The 18594-nt window shown below is 53.4% G+C and overlaps 1 protein-coding gene across 5 annotated transcripts in view; it reads right to left on the bottom strand.

The window, feature by feature from the left end:
* sema3b (sema domain, immunoglobulin domain (Ig), short basic domain, secreted, (semaphorin) 3B) overlaps positions 1-18594 on the bottom strand; it is a 421273-nt gene that overhangs the window by 49226 nt on the left and 353453 nt on the right. For all 5 annotated transcript variants that reach the window (XM_072472978.1, XM_072472977.1, XM_072472975.1 and 2 more), the window contains exons 5-6: positions 17498-17617; positions 3354-3447 (exon numbers count right to left, since the gene is read on the bottom strand). In XM_072472978.1, the coding sequence (XP_072329079.1) occupies positions 3354-3447; positions 17498-17617 (214 nt within the window). The remainder of the gene's footprint in view (positions 1-3353; positions 3448-17497; positions 17618-18594) is intronic.

Below are 18594 nucleotides of genomic sequence, written 5' to 3'. Positions count from 1 at the left end.
AACTTGAAGGTTATAACTGGTGCCATATAAATGAAAATTAATTCTTTCAATGAACCACAATATCCCACACTCCCTTAAATACCTCCAAAGAGACAAACTTTATTGCTTCTAGTTTTCATATGTTGGTCCTTCTGATAAGGAAGCTTCTGAAGATTGACTGTTGTGTGGTTATGTTTCTGACTGTGGCCTGCAAACATGGGGTGAAATTCTCCGTTGCCGGTGAAGGTCTCGTCCGTTGGCTGGAGAGGCGGTGAGAGGCTGTCTATTCTTCGGAAGGTCTGCCGGATCTTAAGCCAGTCAGGCAGATTCGGGCAGGCCAGCGGGCCTTCCTCCAGAATCAAGATCCTGGAGGCGGAGTTCTGGATGCTCCCCAAAAACTGCCGGCCAATCAGCAACGGCAGCTCCTGTGATCGATTGCGCCACAGAGGAGGCTGTGATGGCTGTCGGAACAGCAACGACCCCCCGCCCCCCCCCCCCCCCCACCAAAAGCCCAGGAGCCAAGAGAAAGATAGTAATGGGTGGGTAGCGGAGTTGGGGATCATATGGAGAGGGGGGATGGGGGTTTCAGAATCAAGGGTAAGGGATGGTTATCAGCGGGCACTCCCTGCCAGATGTCCATGCTATCGGTCAGGCACTGAGCGCCTTTGATCAAGCGATTTCTCCGCCCCGGGTGTCAAGACAGCCCACACTCTGTACACTGGCTGGCTGCACATTGACAGGCTTGCCTGGACTTGGGTTAATCCTAGCAGCAGTGGGAAGAGGCCGTTAAGTGGTAATTAATTGGCCACTTTTGATTTGATTTATTATTGTCACATGTATTAGTATTCAGTGAAAAGTATTGTTTCGTGCATGCTGTACAAACAATGCAGACCGTGCATAGGGAAGGAAGGAGAGACTGCAGAATATAATGTTACAGGTATAGCAAGGTATAGAGAAAAGATCAACTTAATACGAGGTAGGTCCATTCAAAAGTCTGATGGCAGTAGGGAAGAAGCTGTTCTTGAGTCGGCTGGTACGTGACCTCAAACTTTGGTGTCTTTTTCCTGACGGAAGAAGGTGGAAGAGAGTATGTCCGGGGTGGGTGGAGTCCTTAATTTGGCTGGCTGCCTTTCCGAGGCAGCGGGAATTATAGATAGAGTCAATGGATGGGAGGCTGGTTTGTGTGATGGACTGGGCTACATTCACGACCTTTTGTAGTTTCCTGCGGTCTTGGGCAGAGCAGGCTCCATACCAAGCTGTGATACAACCAGAAAGAATGCTTTCTATGGTGCATCTGTAGAAGTTGGTGAGGCTCGTAGCTGACATGCTAAATTTCCTTAGCCTTCTGAGAAAGTAGAGTCGTTGGTGGGCTTTCTTAACTATAGTGTCGGCATGGGGGGACCAGGACAGGTTGTTGGTGATCTGTGCACCTAAAAACGTGAAGCTCTCGACCCTTTCTACTTCGTTCCCATTGATGTAGACAGGGGCATGTTCTCCACTACGCTTCCTGAAGTCGATGATAATCTCCTTCGTTTTGTTGACATTGAGGGAGAGATTATTGTCGTCGCACCAGTTTACCAGATTCTCTATCTCATTCCTATACTCTGTCTCGCCATTGTTTGAAATCCGACCCACTACGGTGGTGTCATCAGCAAATTTGAAAATCGAGTTGGAGGGGAATTTGGCCATAGTCGTAGGTGTACAAGGAGTATAGTAGGGGGCTGAGGACACAGCCTTGTGGGGCATCGGTGTTGAGGATGATTGTGGAGGAGGTGTTGTTGCCTATCTTTACTGATTGTGGCCTGTGGGTCAGAAAGTTCAGGATCCAGTCGCAGAGGGAGGAGCCGAGGCCAAGGCCACAGAGTTTGGAGATGAGTTTCGTAGGAATGATGGTATTGAAGGCTGAGCTGTAGTCGATCAATAGGAGTCTGACATAGGTGTCTTTGTTATCTAGGTGTTCCAGGGTAGAGTGCAGGGCCATGGAGATGGCGTCTGCTGTGGACCTGTTGCAGCGGTAGGCAAACTGTTGTGGATCAAGGCAATCCGGGAGGCTGGAGTTGATTTGTGCCATGACTAACCTTTCGAAGCACTTCATGATGATGGATGTCAGAGCCACTGGACGATAGTCATTAAGGCACGCTGCTTGACATTTTTTTGGTACAAGGATGATGGTTGTCTTCTTGAAGCAGATAGGGACCTAAGATTGTTGTAAAGAGAGGTTGAAGATGTCTGCGAATACCCCCGCCAGCTGATCCGCGCAAGACCTGAGTGCTCGTCCGAGTACCCCATCCGGGCCAGTGGCGTACCGTGGGTTGACCTTCAAGAAGGCTGTTCTGATGTCTGCAGTGGTGATCTCAGATACAAGTTCATCCGCTTCTAGGGTGGAGGCCTCGCTGTCGCTGACCTCTTGCACAAAGCGGGCATAGAATGCGTTGAGCTCATCAGGGATGGGTGCGTTGGAGCCGACGATTTTACATGCCTTCATCTTGTAGCCCGTTATGTCTTGCAGACCTTGCCATAGTCGGCGGGGTTCCGTGTGGCTAGCCTGGGACTCGAGCTTGGTCCGGTACTGGCTTTTGGCATCTTTGATGGATTTCTTTAGATCATATCTGGCTTACGGCCTTATTTGATGGTGGGACAGGAAGGTTGACCATGGGGTTTCCAGTCCAGGACCTAAAAGGCAGCGGGGTTTCGGTACAACACCACCCTGTTTAATTAAGTGCACTTCCCACCTCCAATCTCGCCACCTCCAGATCAGAACATTCTACCCATTCTCTCCTCTGGTGTTGCTAGTACACAGAATACAATCATTCTTCAAGGAAAATCTGGATTGTTAATTAGCTTGTCCTAGTTTAATTTCTTCAGCCTTCTGCACTTGCCCCATCCCCAGCAGTTCTTCCTACCCTCCAGGGACCCCCCCCCCCCCCCCTCTCACACCTTTCTGCTTAAATACCCTCAAATTCAGATCTTCCAATCACCTGTTTGCTGACGCCCTCCCAAACGCCCAACCACAATCCCCAACATACACCCCTCCCAGATTCCTGACTAGCACTGAACTAAAAATCCTCCCTCCGCACCCTTCAAAACCCTCAGATCTATGACTTCAACGTTCCTAACTTAGGAGAACTCCTCGAACCCCTGATCCCAACATTCTCAACCAATCACCTACCCAGCCCCTGAACCCCACATTCATAAACGTCCAGAGCCACCAGATTGCGGCAGGATACACATCCCTTCCGGATCCATGACCCAGGGCTCATGTCCCTAACCCCAGCCAGTGGGCCCCTAACCTCCAGGGCCTCCATATTTACACTTCGACACGAGGAAGGAGCTCTGACTATCCCGAGGACACTGATCTTGCTACAATATCTCACCTATCAGAATGGAGGTGGACAGATGTTTGGCATCGTATGGGCTTCTTCCCTTGCCATCTTCGATCTGGTTGAAATCGATCCTGAATTGGTGTTCCTGCAAAAAGAAACATGACAGGGTGTTAACCACAGCTCAGCAAGGATAGTGCAAGCAGAAAATCTCACAGCACCAGGGGACATTCAGCCCATCAAATCTATGCTGGATCTTTGAAAAAGCTGCCAAATTTGGTCGCACTCCCCGGCTCTTTCTGGATTTCCTCACGCCTCACCATCTTCCACTTCCCTCTTCAGTTTCTCATCGAAACCTCTTCCCATTTTCAGTTTCAGTGAGCGATAGGATGCGGTGGCTTCCCGCTTTCTTCCTCATGTGTCCTCAACGGAAACATCCCGAAGGATTTGCTGGAGCAGAGAAGGCTGAGGGGGCGACCTGACCGAGGTGCACAAGATTATGAGGGGCATGGACAGAGTGGATAGGGAGCAGTTGTTCCCCTTAGTTGAAGGGTCAGTTACGAGGGGGACACAAGTTCAAGATGAGGGGCAGGAGGTTGAGGGGGGGAATTTGAGGAAAGCCATTTTACCCAGAGGAGAAGGAATGCAGTGCCTGGGAGGGTGGTAGAGGTGGATTGCATCCTTTAAAAAGTACCCGGATGAGTGTCGGTCCGAACGGCGTTGCTGGTGGCGCTGAGTGCTTCTACCACCTGTGCCCAGGCAGTGACAGGCAGCCTCCTACCCGGGCCGGGGTACAGGGTGGCCCACCTCTCTTCCACGGTGTCCAGCAGGGACTCAAGCTCGGCGTCTGCAAAACAGGAGTGTGAAGTGTGTATACACGGCTGCAGCTTGTCACCCTCCTGAGGACATTGAAAACAGCGCGGGAGGAGAGAGAGAGCCGGGACAGTGAAAACAGCGCGGGAGGAGAGAGAGCCGGGACAGTGAAAACAGCGCGGGAGGAGAGAGAGAGCCGGGACAGTGAAAACAGCGCGAGAAGAGAGAGAGCCGGGACAGTGAAAACAGCGCGGGAGGAGAGAGAGCCTGGACAGTGAAAACAGCGCGAGAAGAGAGAGAGCCGGGACAGTGAAAACAGCGCGGGAGGAAAGAGAGAGCCGGGACAGTGAAAACAGCGCGAGAAGAGAGAGAGCCGGGACAGTGAAAACAGCGCGGGAGGAGAGCGAGCCGGGACAGTGAAAACAGCGCGAGAAGAGAGAGAGCCGGGACATTGAAAACAGCGCGAGAAGAGAGAGAGCCGGGACAGTGAAAACAGCGCGGGAGGAGAGAGAGCCGGGACATTGAAAACAGCGCGAGAAGAGAGAGAGCCGGGACAGTGAAAACAGCGCGAGAAGAGAGAGAGCCGGGACAGTGAAAACAGCGCGAGAAGAGAGAGAGCCGGGACAGTGAAAACAGCGCGGGAGGAGAGCGAGCCGGGACAGTGAAAACAGCGCGGGAGGAGAGAGAGCCGGGACATTGAAAACAGCGTGGGAGGAGAGAGAGCCGGGAGATTTAAAAAGCGCGGGAGGAGAGAGAGCCGGGAGATTTAAAAAGCGCAGGACATTTTAAAAGCGAGGGAGGAGAGAGAGCCGGGACATTGAAAACAGCGCGAGAGGAGAGAGAGCCGGGAGATTTAAAAAGCGCGGGAGATTTTAAAAGCGCAGGAGCTGCGGGTCAGAGCGGAGATTTAAAAAGATCGTGGCCTAGTTTCGGGAGCCATTCGGAGGAGGAGGAGCAGTCTTTGGCAGGGAGAGAACCTGAGAACATCTAAGACACTCAGAAGGTGTCTTAAGAGTCTGGAGAAGGGTGTGTAGATAGCCTGGGTCACATTGAGATCCAAAAAGACGAGGTGTTGGGTGTCTTAAAAAAATATTAAGGTAGATAAGTCCCCAGGGCCTGATGGGATCTACCCCAGAATACTGAAGGAGGCTGGAGAGGAAATTGCTGAGGCCTTGACAGAAATCTTTGGATCCTCACTGTCTTCAGGTGATGTCCCGGAGGACTGGAGAACAGCCAATGTTGTTCCACTGTTTAAGAAGGGTAGCAAGGATAATCCAGGGAACTACAGGCCTGTGAGCCTTACTTCATTGGTAGGGAAATTACTGGAGAGAATTCTTCGAGACAGGATCTACTCCCATTTGGAAGCAAATGGACGTATTAGTGAGAGGCAGCATGGTTTTGTGAAGGGGAGGTCGTGTCTCACTAACTTGATGGAGTTTTTCGAGGAGGTCACAAAGATGATTGATGCAGGTAGGGCAGTGGATGTTGTCTATATGGACTTCAGTAAGGCCTTTGACAAGGTCCCTCATGGTAGACTAGTACAAAAGGTGAAGTCACACAGGATCAGGGGTGAGCTGGCAAGGTGGATACAGAACTGGCTCGGTCATAGAAGGCAGAGAGTAGCAAAGGAAGGGTGCTTTTCTAATTGGAGGGCTGTGACTAGTGGTATTCCACAGTGATCAGTGCTGGGATCTTTGCTGTTTGTAGTATATATAAATGATTTGGAGGAAAATGTAACTGGTCTGATTAGTAAATTTGCAGACGACACAAAGGTTGGTGGAATTGCGGATAGCGATGAGGACTGTCAGAGGATACAGCAGGATTTAGATTGTTTGGAGACTTGGGCGGAGAGATGGCAGATGGAGTTTAATCCGGACAAATGTGAGGTAATGCATTTTGGAAGGTCTAATGCAGGTAGGGAATATACAGTGAATGGTAGAACCCTCAAGAGTATTGAAAGTCAAAGAGATCTAGGAGTACAGGTCCACAGGTCACTGAAAGGGGCAACACAGGTGTAGAAGGTAGTCAAGAAGGCATACGGCATGCTTGCCTTCATTGGCCGGGGCACTGAGTATAAGAATTGGCAAGTCATGTTGCAGCTGTATAGAACCTTAGTTAGGCCACACTTGGAGTATAGTGTTCAATACTGGTCGCCACACTACCAGAAGGATGTGGAGGCTTTAGAGAGGGTGCAGGAGAGATTTACCAGAATGTTGCCTGGTATGGAGGGCATTAGCTATGAGGAGCGGTTGAATAAACTAGGTTTGTTCTCACTGGAACGAAGGAGGTTGAGGGGCGACCTGATAGAGGTCTACAAAATTATGAGGGGCATAGACAGAGTGGATAGTCAGAGGCTTTTCCCCAGGGTAGAGGGGTCAATTACTAGGGGGCATAGGTTTAAGGTGAGAGGGGCAAGGTTTAGAGTAGATGTACGAGGCAAGTTTTTTACACAGAGGGTAGTGGGTGCCTGGAACTCGCTACCGGAGGAGGTGGTGGAAGCAGGGACGATAGTGACATTTAAGGGGCATCTTGACAAATACATGAATAGGATGGGAATAGAGGGATACAGACCCAGGAAGTGTGGAAGATTGTAGTTTAGTCGGGCAGCATGGTCGGCATGGGCTTGGAGGGCCGAAGGGCCTGTTCCTGTGCTGTACTTTTCTTTGTTCTTTGTCAATTGCGGATTGGGCGAATCCGACACCGTTTCCAATTGTGTCCACGTGGGGCCGGTTCTAGCCCCTCAACCGTAGCTGAATTGGTCCAGGTGAGGCGCCAGATTTGCCGTCATGAAAATCCACGAATTCTGCCCCAGCATCAACACTTCAGAGAATCCAGCCACCAGTCTTATCTCTCAGGGTCCAGGTGCTGCTTCGAGATTTGAACACGTAATCCAGGCTGTCTGAGTGCAGTACTGGGCGAGTGCTCTACAGTCGTCAGAGCCATCGTTTGGATGAGAAGTTCAGCCAGTCTCCTCACTCAGGTCGATGTAAAAGATCTCCTCGCACCGTTTAGAGTTCAGCGGCCCAGTCCCCCCCCCCCCCCCCCCCCCAGTGTTCAAGCCAATATTTATCCCTCAGCCAGCGTCTCACAGCCAGTGTGTCCATGCTGTCAGTGGGAGCTTGCTGTACGCCAACTGGCTGCGACGTTTCCTACACTGCACCAATGGCTACGTTTTGAGAGTATTTCATTGGCTGTAACAGCTTTGCGTCACAGTCTGGTGGGGCAGCTGCTATATAAATGTGAGTTGTTGCTTTCTCCAAACAGAACGGTAAAGCAATTCTTGCAATGACATCAAGACAACGGAGTTGACTGCTTAGGCATAACTCGGCACTCATCCCAAAACTGTTCGGGCAGTACAGGCATGTCTGTTTGCACTTTGTAGGTATGTAACTATTAATCTAGGACAAAGGTGCGGCACAACATCGTGGGCCGAAGGGCCTGTTCTGTGCTGTATTTTCTATGTTCTATGTAACGGGTTGAATTGCACAACGGAAAATGACTTGGGTGAAACGGGACGAAGGTTAGGTGGGGTTAGGTTGGATTAGGTGGGGTTACAGGGATAGGGCATGGGGGTGGGCTAGGTAGGGAACTCTTTCAGTGGGTCGGTGCAGACTTGGTGGGTCGAATGGCCTCCTTCTGCACTGTCAGGATTCTATGATTCAAAGATGGCTCAGATGCTGACATCTGTCACACAGCTGGTGAAATGTGGACAGCACATTTCTTTGCCTCATGTCATCGAGTGGCTGATGGTTTGACCAATCATCCGGGATACAAAATGAACTGGACAGATTGCAAGATCCGGATTCAGGTTATTAGAGTCAGGTCTCAGGGACTCGCAAACAAGGATAGTGCTGCCAGATAGGGTGATTAGGGGATCTCAGAATCATGGAATCAATACAGTGCAGAAGGAGGCCATTCAGCCCATTAAGTCTTCACCGGGCCTTGGAAAGAGCACCCTACATCAACCCACGGGTCCCTCCTATCCCTGTAACCCAATAACCCCAAACGTTTTGGACACTAAGGGACAATTGAGCATGGCCAATCCGCCTAACCTGCACATCTTTGGACTGTGGGAGGAAACCGGAGCACCCGGAGGAAACCCACGCAGATATGGGGAGAACGTGCAGACTCCGCACAGACAGTCACACAAGGCTGGTATTGAACTCGGGACCCTGGAGCTGTGAGACAGCAGTGCTAATCAATGTGCCACGATTTAGGGTCAGTGACACAGGGGTCAGTAGGGTCAGTGGAATTAGAATAATGGTATTGGAGTCAGTGGGATAAGGGTCAGTGGGATTAGGGTCAGTGGGGTTAGGGTCAGTGGGGTTAGGGTCAGTGGAGCTAGGGTCAGTGGAGCTAGGGTCAGTGGAGCTAGGGTCAGTGGAGCTAGGGTCAGTGGGGTTAGGGTCAGTGGGGTTAGGGTCAGCGGGGTTAGGGTCAGCGGGGTTAGGGTCAGAGGGGCTAGGGTCAGAGGGGCTCACGTCAGTGGGATTAGGGTCAGTGTGATTAGGGTCAGTGGGATTAGGGTCAGTGGGGTTAGGGTCAGTGGGGTTAGGGTCAGTGGGGTTAGGGTCAGTGGGATTAGGGTCAGTGGGGTTAGGGTCAGTGGGGTTAGGATCAGTGGGGTTAGGATCAGTGGGGTTAGGGTCAGTGGGGTTACGGTCAGTGGGGTTACGGTCAGTGGGGTTACGGTCAGTGGGGTTAGGGTCGGGGGGTTAGGGTCAGTGGGGTTAGGGTCAGTGGGGTTAGGGTCAGTGGGGTTAGGGTCAGAGGAGCTCGGGTCAGTGGGGTTAGGGTCAGTGGGATTAGGGTCAGTGGGATTAGGGTCAGTGGGATTAGGGTCAGTGGGATTAGGGTCAGTGGGATTAGGGTCAGCCGGATTAGGTTCAGTGGGATTAGAGTCAGTGGGGTTAGGGTCAGTGGGGTTAGGGTCAGTAGGGTTAGGGTCAGTGGGGTTAGGGTCAGTGGGGTTAGGGTCAGTGGGATTGGGTCAGTGGGATTAGGGTCAATGGGATTAGGGTCAATGGGGTTACGGTCAGTGGGGTTAGGGTCGGGGGGTTAGGGTCAGTGGGGTTAGGGTCAGTGGGATTAGGGTCAGTGGGGTTAGGGTCAGTGGGGTTAGGGTCAGTGAGTTTAGGGTCAGTGGGATTAGGGTCAGTGGGGTTACGGTCAGTGGGGTTAGGGTCAGTGGGGTTAGGGTCGGGGGGTTAGGGTCAGTGGGATTAGGGTCAGTGGGATTAGGGTCAGTGGGGTTAGGGTCAGAGGGGCTCAGGTCAGTGGGATTAGGGTCAGTGGGGTTAGGGTCAGTGGGGTTAGGGTCAGTGGGGTTAGGGTCAGTGGGGTTAGGGTCAGTGGGATTAGGGTCAGTGGGGTTTGGGTCAGTGGGGTTAGGGTCAGTGGGGTTAGGGTCAGAGGGGCTCAGGTCAGTGGGATTAGGGTCAGTGGGATTAGGGTCAGTGAGATTAGGGTCAGTGGGGTTAGGGTCAGTGGGGTTAGGGTCAGTGGGGTTAGGGTCAGTGGGGTTAGGGTCAGTGGGGTTAGGATCGGGGGATTAGGGTCAGCGGGGTTAGGGTCAGCGGGGTTAGGGTCAGCGGGATTATGGTCAGTAGGGTTAGGGTCAGTGGGGTTAGGGTCAGTGGGGTTAGGGTCAGTGGGATTGGGTCAGTGGGATTAGGGTCAATGGGATTAGGGTCAATGGGGTTACGGTCAGTGGGGTTAGGGTCGGGGGGTTAGGGTCAGTGGGGTTAGGGTCAGTGGGATTAGGGTCAGTGGGGTTAGGGTCAGTGGGGTTAGGGTCAGTGAGTTTAGGGTCAGTGGGATTAGGGTCAGTGGGGTTACGGTCAGTGGGGTTAGGGTCAGTGGGGTTAGGGTCGGGGGGTTAGGGTCAGTGGGATTAGGGTCAGTGGGATTAGGGTCAGTGGGGTTAGGGTCAGAGGGGCTCAGGTCAGTGGGATTAGGGTCAGTGGGGTTAGGGTCAGTGGGGTTAGGGTCAGTGGGGTTAGGGTCAGTGGGGTTAGGGTCAGTGGGGTTTGGGTCAGTGGGGTTAGGGTCAGTGGGGTTAGGGTCAGAGGGGCTCAGGTCAGTGGGATTAGGGTCAGTGGGATTAGGGTCAGTGAGATTAGGGTCAGTGGGGTTAGGGTCAGTGGGGTTAGGGTCAGTGGGGTTAGGGTCAGTGGGGTTAGGGTCAGTGGGGTTAGGATCGGGGGATTAGGGTCAGCGGGGTTAGGGTCAGCGGGATTATGGTCAGTGGGGTTAGGGTCAGTGGGGTTAGGGTCATTGGGGTTAGGGTCAGTGTGGTTAGGGTCAGTGGGATTAGGGTCAGTGGGATTAGGGTCAGTGGGGTTACGGTCTGTGGGGTTAGGGTCGGGGGTTAGGGTCAGTGGGATTAGGCTCAGTGAGATTAGGGTCATTGGGGTTAGGGTCTGTGGGGTTAGGGTCAGTGGGGTTAGGGTCAGTGGGTCTGGGGTCAGAGGGGCTCAGGTCAGTGGGATTAGGGTCAGTGGGGTTAGGGTCAGTGGGATTAGGGTCAGTGGGATTAGTGTCAGCGGGATTGGGTCAGAGGGGTTAGGGTCAGTAGGGTGAGGGTCAGTGGGGTTCGGGTCAGTGGGATTATGGTCAGTGGGATGAGGGTCAGTGGGGTTAGGGTCAGTGGGGTTAGGGTCAGTGGGGCTAGGGTCAGTGGGGTTAGGGTCAGTAGGGTGAGGGTCAGTGGGGTTAGGGTCAGTGGGATGAGGGTCAGTGGGATGAGGGTCAGTGGGGTTAGGCTCAGTGGGGTTAGGGTCAGTGGGGTTAGGGTCAGTGGGGTTAGGGTCAGTGGGGTTAGGGTCAGTGGGGTTAGGGTCAGAGGGATTAGGGTCAGAGGGATTAGGGTCAGAGGGATTAGGGTCAGAGGTATTAGGGTCAATGGGGTTAGGGTCAGTGGGATTAGGGTCAGCAGGATTAGGGTCAGCAGGGTTAAGGTCAGTGGGGTAAGGGTAAGTGGGGTTAGGGTCAGTGGGGTTAGGGTCAGTGGGTTTAGGGTCAGTGGGATTGGGTCAGTGGGATTAGGGTCAATGGGGTTACGGTCAGTGGGGTTAGGGTCGGGGGGTTAGGGTCAGTGGGGTTAGGGTCAGTGGGATTAGGGTCAGTGAGGTTAGGGTCAGTGGGGTTAGGGTCAGTGAGTTTAGGGTCAGTGGGATTAGGGTCAGTGGGATTAGGGTCAGTGGGGTTACGGTCAGTGGGGTTAGGGTCAGTGGGGTTAGGGTCGGGGGGTTAGGGTCAGTGGGATTAGGGTCAGTGGGATTAGGGTCAGTGGGGTTAGGGTCAGAGGGGCTCAGGTCAGTGGGATTAGGGTCAGTGGGGTTAGGGACAGTGGGGTTATGGTCAGTGGGGTTAGGGTCAGTGGGGTTAGGGTCAGTGGGATTAGGGTCAGTGGGATTAGGGTCAGTGGGGTTAGGGTCAGTGGGGTTAGGGTCAGTGGGGTTAGGGTCAGAGGGGCTCAGGTCAGTGGGATTAGGGTCAGTGGGATTAGGGTCAGTGAGATTAGGGTCAGTGGGGTTAGGGTCAGTGGGGTTAGGGTCAGTGGGGTTAGGGTCAGTGGGGTTAGGGTCAGTGGGGTTAGGATCGTGGGATTAGGGTCAGCGGGGTTAGGGTCAGCGGGATTATGGTCAGTGGGGTTAGGGTCAGTGGGGTTAGGGTCATTGGGGTTAGGGTCAGTGTGGTTAGGGTCAGTGGGATTAGGGTCAGTGGGATTAGGGTCAGTGGGGTTACGGTCAGTGGGGTTAGGGTCGGGGGTTAGGGTCAGTGGGATTAGGCTCAGTGAGATTAGGGTCATTGGGGTTAGGGTCTGTGGGTCTGGGGTCAGAGGGGCTCAGGTCAGTGGGATTAGGGTCAGTGGGGTTAGGGTCAGTGGGATTAGGGTCAGTGGGATTAGTGTCAGCGGGATTGGGTCAGAGGGGTTAGGGTCAGTAGGGTGAGGGTCAGTGGGGTTCGGGTCAGTGGGATTATGGTCAGTGGGATGAGGGTCAGTGGGGTTAGGGTCAGTGGGGTTAGGGTCAGTGGGGTTAGGGTCAGTGGGGTTAGGGTCAGTAGGGTGAGGGTCAGTGGGGTTAGGGTCAGTGGGATGAGGGTCAGTGGGATGGGGGTCAGTGGGGTTAGGCTCAGTGGGGTTAGGGTCAGTGGGGTTAGGGTCAGTGGGGTTAGGGTCAGTGGGGTTAGGGTCAGTGGGGTTAGGGTCAGAGGGATTAGGGTCAGAGGGATTAGGGTCAGAGGGATTAGGGTCAGAGGTATTAGGGTCAATGGGGATAGGGTCAGTGTAGATTAGGGTCAGCAGGATTAGGGACAGCAGGGTTAAGGTCAGTGGGGTAAGGGTAAGTGGGGGTAGGGTCAGTGGGGTTAGGGTCAGTGGGGTTAGGGTCAGTGGGGTTAGGGTCAGTGGGATTAGGGTCAGTGGGATTAGGGTCAGTGGGGTTAGGGTCAGTGGGGTTAGGGTCAGTGGGATTAGGGTCAGTGGTATTAGGGTCAGTGGGATTAGGGTCAGTGGGGTTAGGGTCAGTGGTGTTAGGGTCAGTGGGGGTAGGGTCAGCGGGATTAGGGTCAGCAGGGTTAAGGTCAGTGGGGTTAGGATCAGTGGGGTTAGAGTCAGTGGGGTTAGGGTCAATGGGGTTAGGGTCAGTGGTGTTAGGGTCAGTGGGGGTAGGGTCAGCGGGATTAGGGTCAGCAGGGTTAAGGTCAGTGGGGTTAGGGTCAGTGGGGTTAGAGTCAGTGGGGTTAAGGTCAATGGGGTTAGGGTCAGTGGGGTTAGGGTCGGGGGATTAGGGTCAGCGGGGTTAGGGTCAGCGGGATTATGGTCAGTGGGATTAGGGTCAGTGGGGTTAGGGTCAGTGGGGTTAGGGTCAGTGGGGTTAAGGTCAGTGGGATTAGGGTCAGTGGGGTTACGGTCAGTGGGGTTAGGGTCAGTGGGTTTAGGGTCAGTGGGGTTAAGGTCTGTGGAGTAAGGGTCAGAGGGGTTAGGATCAGTGGGGTTAGGATCAGTGGGGTAAGGGTCAGACGGGTTAGGGTCAGTGGGGTTAGGGTCAGTGGGATTAGGTTCGGTGGGATTAGGGTCGGTGTGATTAGGGTCAGTGTGATTCGTGTCAGTGGGGGTAGGGTCAGAGGGGTTAGGGTCGGTGTGATTAGGGTTAGGGTCAGTGGGGTTAGGGTCAGTGGGATTAGGGTCAGTGGGGGTAGGGTCAGTGGGGTTAGGGTCAGGGTGATTAGGGTCAGTGGGGATAGGGTCAGTGGGGGTAGGGTCAGTGGGGTTAGGGTCGGGGGATTAGGGTCAGTGGGGTTAGGGTCAGTGGGGGTAGGGTCAGTGTAATTAGGGTCGGAGGTAGGGTCAGTGGGGGTAGGGTCAGTGGGATTAGGGTCAGTGGGATTAGGGTCAGCGGGATTAGGGTCAATGGGGTTAGGGTCAGTGGGGGTAGGGTCAGTGGGGGTAGGGTCAGTGGGGGTGGGGTCAGTGAGGGTAGGGTAAATGGAATTAGGGTCAGTGGGATTAGGGTCAGTGGGGTTAGGGTCAGTGGGGGTAGGGTCAGTGGGGTTATGGTCGGAGATTAGGGTCAGTGGGGCTAGGGTCAGTGGGGTTAAACTCAGTGGGGGTAGGGTCAGTGGGGTTAGGGTCAGTGGGGTTAGGGTCAGTGGGATTAGGGTCAGTGGTATTAGGGTCAGTGGGATTAGGGTCAGTGGGGTTAGGGTCAGTGGGGTTAGGGTCAGTGGTGTTAGGGTCAGTGGGGGTAGGGTCAGCGGGATTAGGGTCAGCAGGGTTAAGGTCAGTGGGGTTAGGATCAGTGGGGTTAGAGTCAGTGGGGTTAGGGTCAATGGGGTTAGGGTCAGTGGTGTTAGGGTCAGTGGTGTTAGGGTCAGTGGGGGTAGGGTCAGCGGGATTAGGGTCAGCAGGGTTAAGGTCAGTGGGGTTAGGGTCAGTGGGGTTAGAGTCAGTGGGGTTAAGGTCAATGGGGTTAGGGTCAGTGGGGTTAGGGTCGGGGGATTAGGGTCAGCGGGGTTAGGGTCACAGGGATTATGGTCAGTGGGATTAGGGTCAGTGGGGTTAGGGTCAGTGGGGTTAGTGTCAGTGGGGTTAGGGTCAGTGGGATTAGGGTCAGTGGGGTTACGGTCAGAGGGGTTAGGGTCAGTGGGTTTAGGGTCAGTGGGGTTAAGGTCTGTGGGGTAAGGGTCAGAGGGGTTAGGATCAGTGGGGTTAGGATCAGTGGGTTAAGGGTCAGACGGGTTCGGGTCAGTGGGGTTAGGGTCAGTGGGATTAGGTTCGGTGGGATTCGGGTCGGTGTGATTAGGGTCAGTGTGATTCGTGTCAGTGGGGGTAGGGTCAGAGGGGTTAGGGTCGGTGTGATTAGAGTTAGGGTCAGTGGGGTTAGGGTCAGTGGGATTAGGGTCAGTGGGGGTAGGGTCAGTGGGGTTAGGGTCAGGGTGATTAGGGTCAGTGGGGTTAGGGTCAGTGGGGGTAGGGTCAGTGTAATTAGGGTCGGAGGTAGGGTCAGTGGGGGTAGGGTCAGTGGGATTAGGGTCAGCGGGATTAGGGTCAGTGGGGTTAGGGTCAGTGGGGGTAGGGTCAGTGGGGGTAGGGTCAGTGGGGGTGGGGTCAGTGAGGGTAGGGTAAATGGAATTAGGGTCAGTGGGATTAGGGTCAGCGGGATTAGGATCAGTGGGGGTAGGGTCAGTGGGGTTATGGTCGGAGATTAGGGTCAGTGGGGCTAGGGTCAGTGGGGTTAAACTCAGTGGGGGTAGGGTCAGTGGGGTTAGGGTCAGAGAGGTTAGGGTCGGTGTGATTAGGGTTAGGGTCAGTGGGGTTAGGGTCAGTGGGATTAGGGTCAGTGGGGGTAGGGTCAGTGGGGTTAGGGTCAGGGTGATTAGGGTCAGTGGGGATAGGGTCAGTGGGGGTAGGGTCAGTGGGGTTAGGGTCGGGGGATTAGGGTCAGTGGGGTTAGGGTCAGTGGGGTTAGGGTCAGTGGGGGTAGGGTCAGTGTAATTAGGGTCGGAGGTATGGTCAGTGGGGGTCGGGTCAGTGGGATTAGGGTCAGCGGGATTAGGGTCAGTGGGGTTAGGGTCAGTGGGGTTAGGGTCAGTGGGGGTAGGGTCAGTGGGGGTAGGGTCAGTGGGGGTAGGGTCAGTGGGGTTAGGGTCGGGGGATTAGGGTCAGTGGGGTATAGGGTCAGTGGGGGTAGGGTCAGTGTGATTAGGGTTGGTGGTAGGGTCAGTGGGGGTAGGGTCAGTGGGGTTAGCGTCGGGGGATTAGGGTCAGTGGGGTTAGGGTCAGTGGGGGTAGGGTCTGTGGGGGTAGGGTCAGTGGGGGTGGGGTCAGTGAGGGTAGGGTAAATGGAATTAGGGTCAGTGGGATTAGGGTCAGCGGGATTAGGGTCAGTGGGGGTAGGGTCAGTGGGGTTATGGTCGGAGATTAGGGTCAGTGGGGCTAGGGTCAGTGGGGTTAAACTCAGTGGGGGTCGGGTCAGTGGGGTTAGGGTCGGGGGGTTAGAGTCAGTGGGGTTAGGGTCATTGGTGTTATGGTCGGAGATTAGGGTCAGTGGGGCTAGGGTCAGTGGGGGTAGGGTCGGGGGGTTAGGGTCAGTGGGGTTAGGGTCAGTGGGGTTAGGGTCAGTGGGGTTAGGGTCAGTGGGGGTAGGGTCAGTGGGGGTAGGGTCAGTGTGATTCGGGTCGGTGTGATTGGGGTTAGGGTTAGGGTTAGGAATCCGGGTTCGGGTTCGGGTTAGGGTTAGCACCCACAAGCATTCTTTTTATCAATGTCAGGGAAGGAATGTTCGATGTTCACTGACAGGATTTGAACTAAACAGCGTCTTGTTCTTGTGCCACCTTTGGGACCTCTTGGATTCGACAATTCACCTTGTGGGAATTTGTTGGGATCATTGTCCAATGGAATCTGCCCAATAGCCAAGAGGAGGTGGGATCACAGCTGATTCACTGACGCCAAAAGCATCAAGATCAACAGTGAAGCAGCTGCCAAGTGCGGCACACACACATTTGCACATTGGAGTGCTCTCAGTGCTTTGTGTTCATAACATGTGTTTCATACATATCTACATCTTCACTCATTCAGATAAACATGCACAAAATCCACATCGCCACACACATAACCTGCACATATATACCACATAACCCACATACATACAACATAACCCACACACACACCACATAACCTTCACGCACACAACACATACCCACGGGCACACACCATATAACCCACACGTACACACCATAAAATCACACGCGCACAACACATACCCACACACCATATAACCCACACGTACGCACCACATACCCACACGCACGCACCACATAACCACACGCACATACTACACATGACCCACATGCGCACGACACATACCCACACGCACACACCATATAACCCACACGTACGCACCACATAGCCCACACGCACACACCACATGACCCACACGTGCACACCACATGCCCACACACGCACACCACATGACCCACACGTGCACACCACATAGCCCACGCACACACCACATGACCCACATGCACACCACATGCCCACACACGCGCACCACGTGCCCACACACGCACACCACATGCCCACACACGCACACCACATGCCCACACACGCACACCACATGCCCATATACATCACTTAACCCATATGGACCCGCCACACACTGACACATATACCGCACATCTACACACACACATAACCTACATGCACACACACAACACACACACACCACAAAATTCACACTCACACACCACCACACGCACAACTTAATCACCACGTACACACCGCATAACTCACACGCACACACCACAAACCCAGACACCTCACTTACTCATATGGACCCACCACACACACACACACCGCGTATCCACACGTACGCACCACATTACCTACACATACACACACCACATAACCCACACATATCTATTACATACCCACCTGCACACACCCACATACACATATCACGAACACGCACACACAAACTCATACACGTGTCCACAAGTCCACACAACCATACTCACACATATCAGACCTGCATATGCGTGTGAGAATGCACAGGCTACATTTTGTACGTCCTTTAATGCATCACTTTGCACAGATTGCCTTTGTGACAGTGCCAAGTCTTAGAGGATACAATCTGTGGTGAAATACGCATTATTATTATGCAAGGCCCCAATTCCTAGAAAATCATCAAAAGAGTTTCTCTGCCTCTTCTTTCCGTTTTCACTGTAATGTTTCTTTGTGTGTCTGAAGACTGGGCCCAGGGGAGAAATTCACACCATAGATTTTAAGAAATAAGAGGAACCAATACAGACGCAGAAAACCACCTCTCGCTCGATAAAGGTAAGACCAATGGAAACAACCAGCAGAGGGCAGCACTCACGTCCCATTTGCTCCCGACCTCCACATAAGCGCAGACAGGATGGAAGGCTCCCGTGCCACAGCTGTACAGGTGAGTTCTGTTGAAGGGATGCAACACCTTGATGAAGTTGGCGCATTCTGCCTGCAACAGGAATAGGAAGACAGCCGTCAGATGGAGGCAGAGGCATTGCAAACTCCAATCCCAATGCGCTGAGACCATAAGGACGTAATCATTAACATCGGTGGTAGGTCAAACGGAACCTTGAGCCTCCTCAGCCATTCTACAAGATCACACCGGGAACTTGTCGATCAACTCCACTTTCCTTTTTTTAAAACATTTTATTAAGGCATTTATGATTTTCTAACAACAATTTCAAATGTAAACATAACGCAAAAAATAAACTCCCCTCTTACTGCTTATACACACAGTTCCCCAGTCCCTCCTCCTCCGCTCGCTGATCCAGCCTAAATTATCTACCCCCCCCCCCTCCCCCCGGCCCTTATTGTGCCTACTAGCAGTTTTAATTTTCCCCGAAGATGTCGCAAAACGTCTGCCACCCCCTAACGAACCCTGACGTCGATCCTCTCAGGGCGAACTTGATTTTCTCCAGCCTGAGAAACCCGCCCATGTCACTGACCCAAACCCCCGATTTCGGGGGCTCAGAGAACCTCCGCGCCAATAAGATCCGTCTCTGGGCTACCAGGGAGGCACAGGCCAAAACGTCAGCCTCTCTCGCCCCCTGGACTCCCGGGCCTTCCGACACTCCATAAATCGCCACCTCGGGACTCGGCGCCACCCTTGTTTTTAGTACCGTGGACATGACATCGGCAAATCCTTGCCAGAATCCCCTAAGCTTCGGACATGCCCAAAACATATGGGCATGATTCGCGGGCCCTCCCGCTCATCACCTACACCTTCCACCCCTTCAAAAAACCTGCTCATCCGGGCCCCAACTCCACTTTCCTGGCTTACCCCTCATCCCTTCATGTAAAAATGTATTTAATTACAAACATGTATCAAAACAGGTTACAACACATAAACACCCCGGGAAACATACTTCCCAGCAATCAATCATACAGTCTGTACAGATGTTTTACCCTTTTTCACCCCCTCCCCCT

Source organism: Scyliorhinus torazame, chromosome 13 (assembly GCF_047496885.1).
Source record: "Scyliorhinus torazame isolate Kashiwa2021f chromosome 13, sScyTor2.1, whole genome shotgun sequence".
Taxonomy (NCBI): domain Eukaryota; kingdom Metazoa; phylum Chordata; class Chondrichthyes; order Carcharhiniformes; family Scyliorhinidae; genus Scyliorhinus; species Scyliorhinus torazame.
This window is presented reverse-complemented; position numbering and strand designations above follow the sequence as displayed.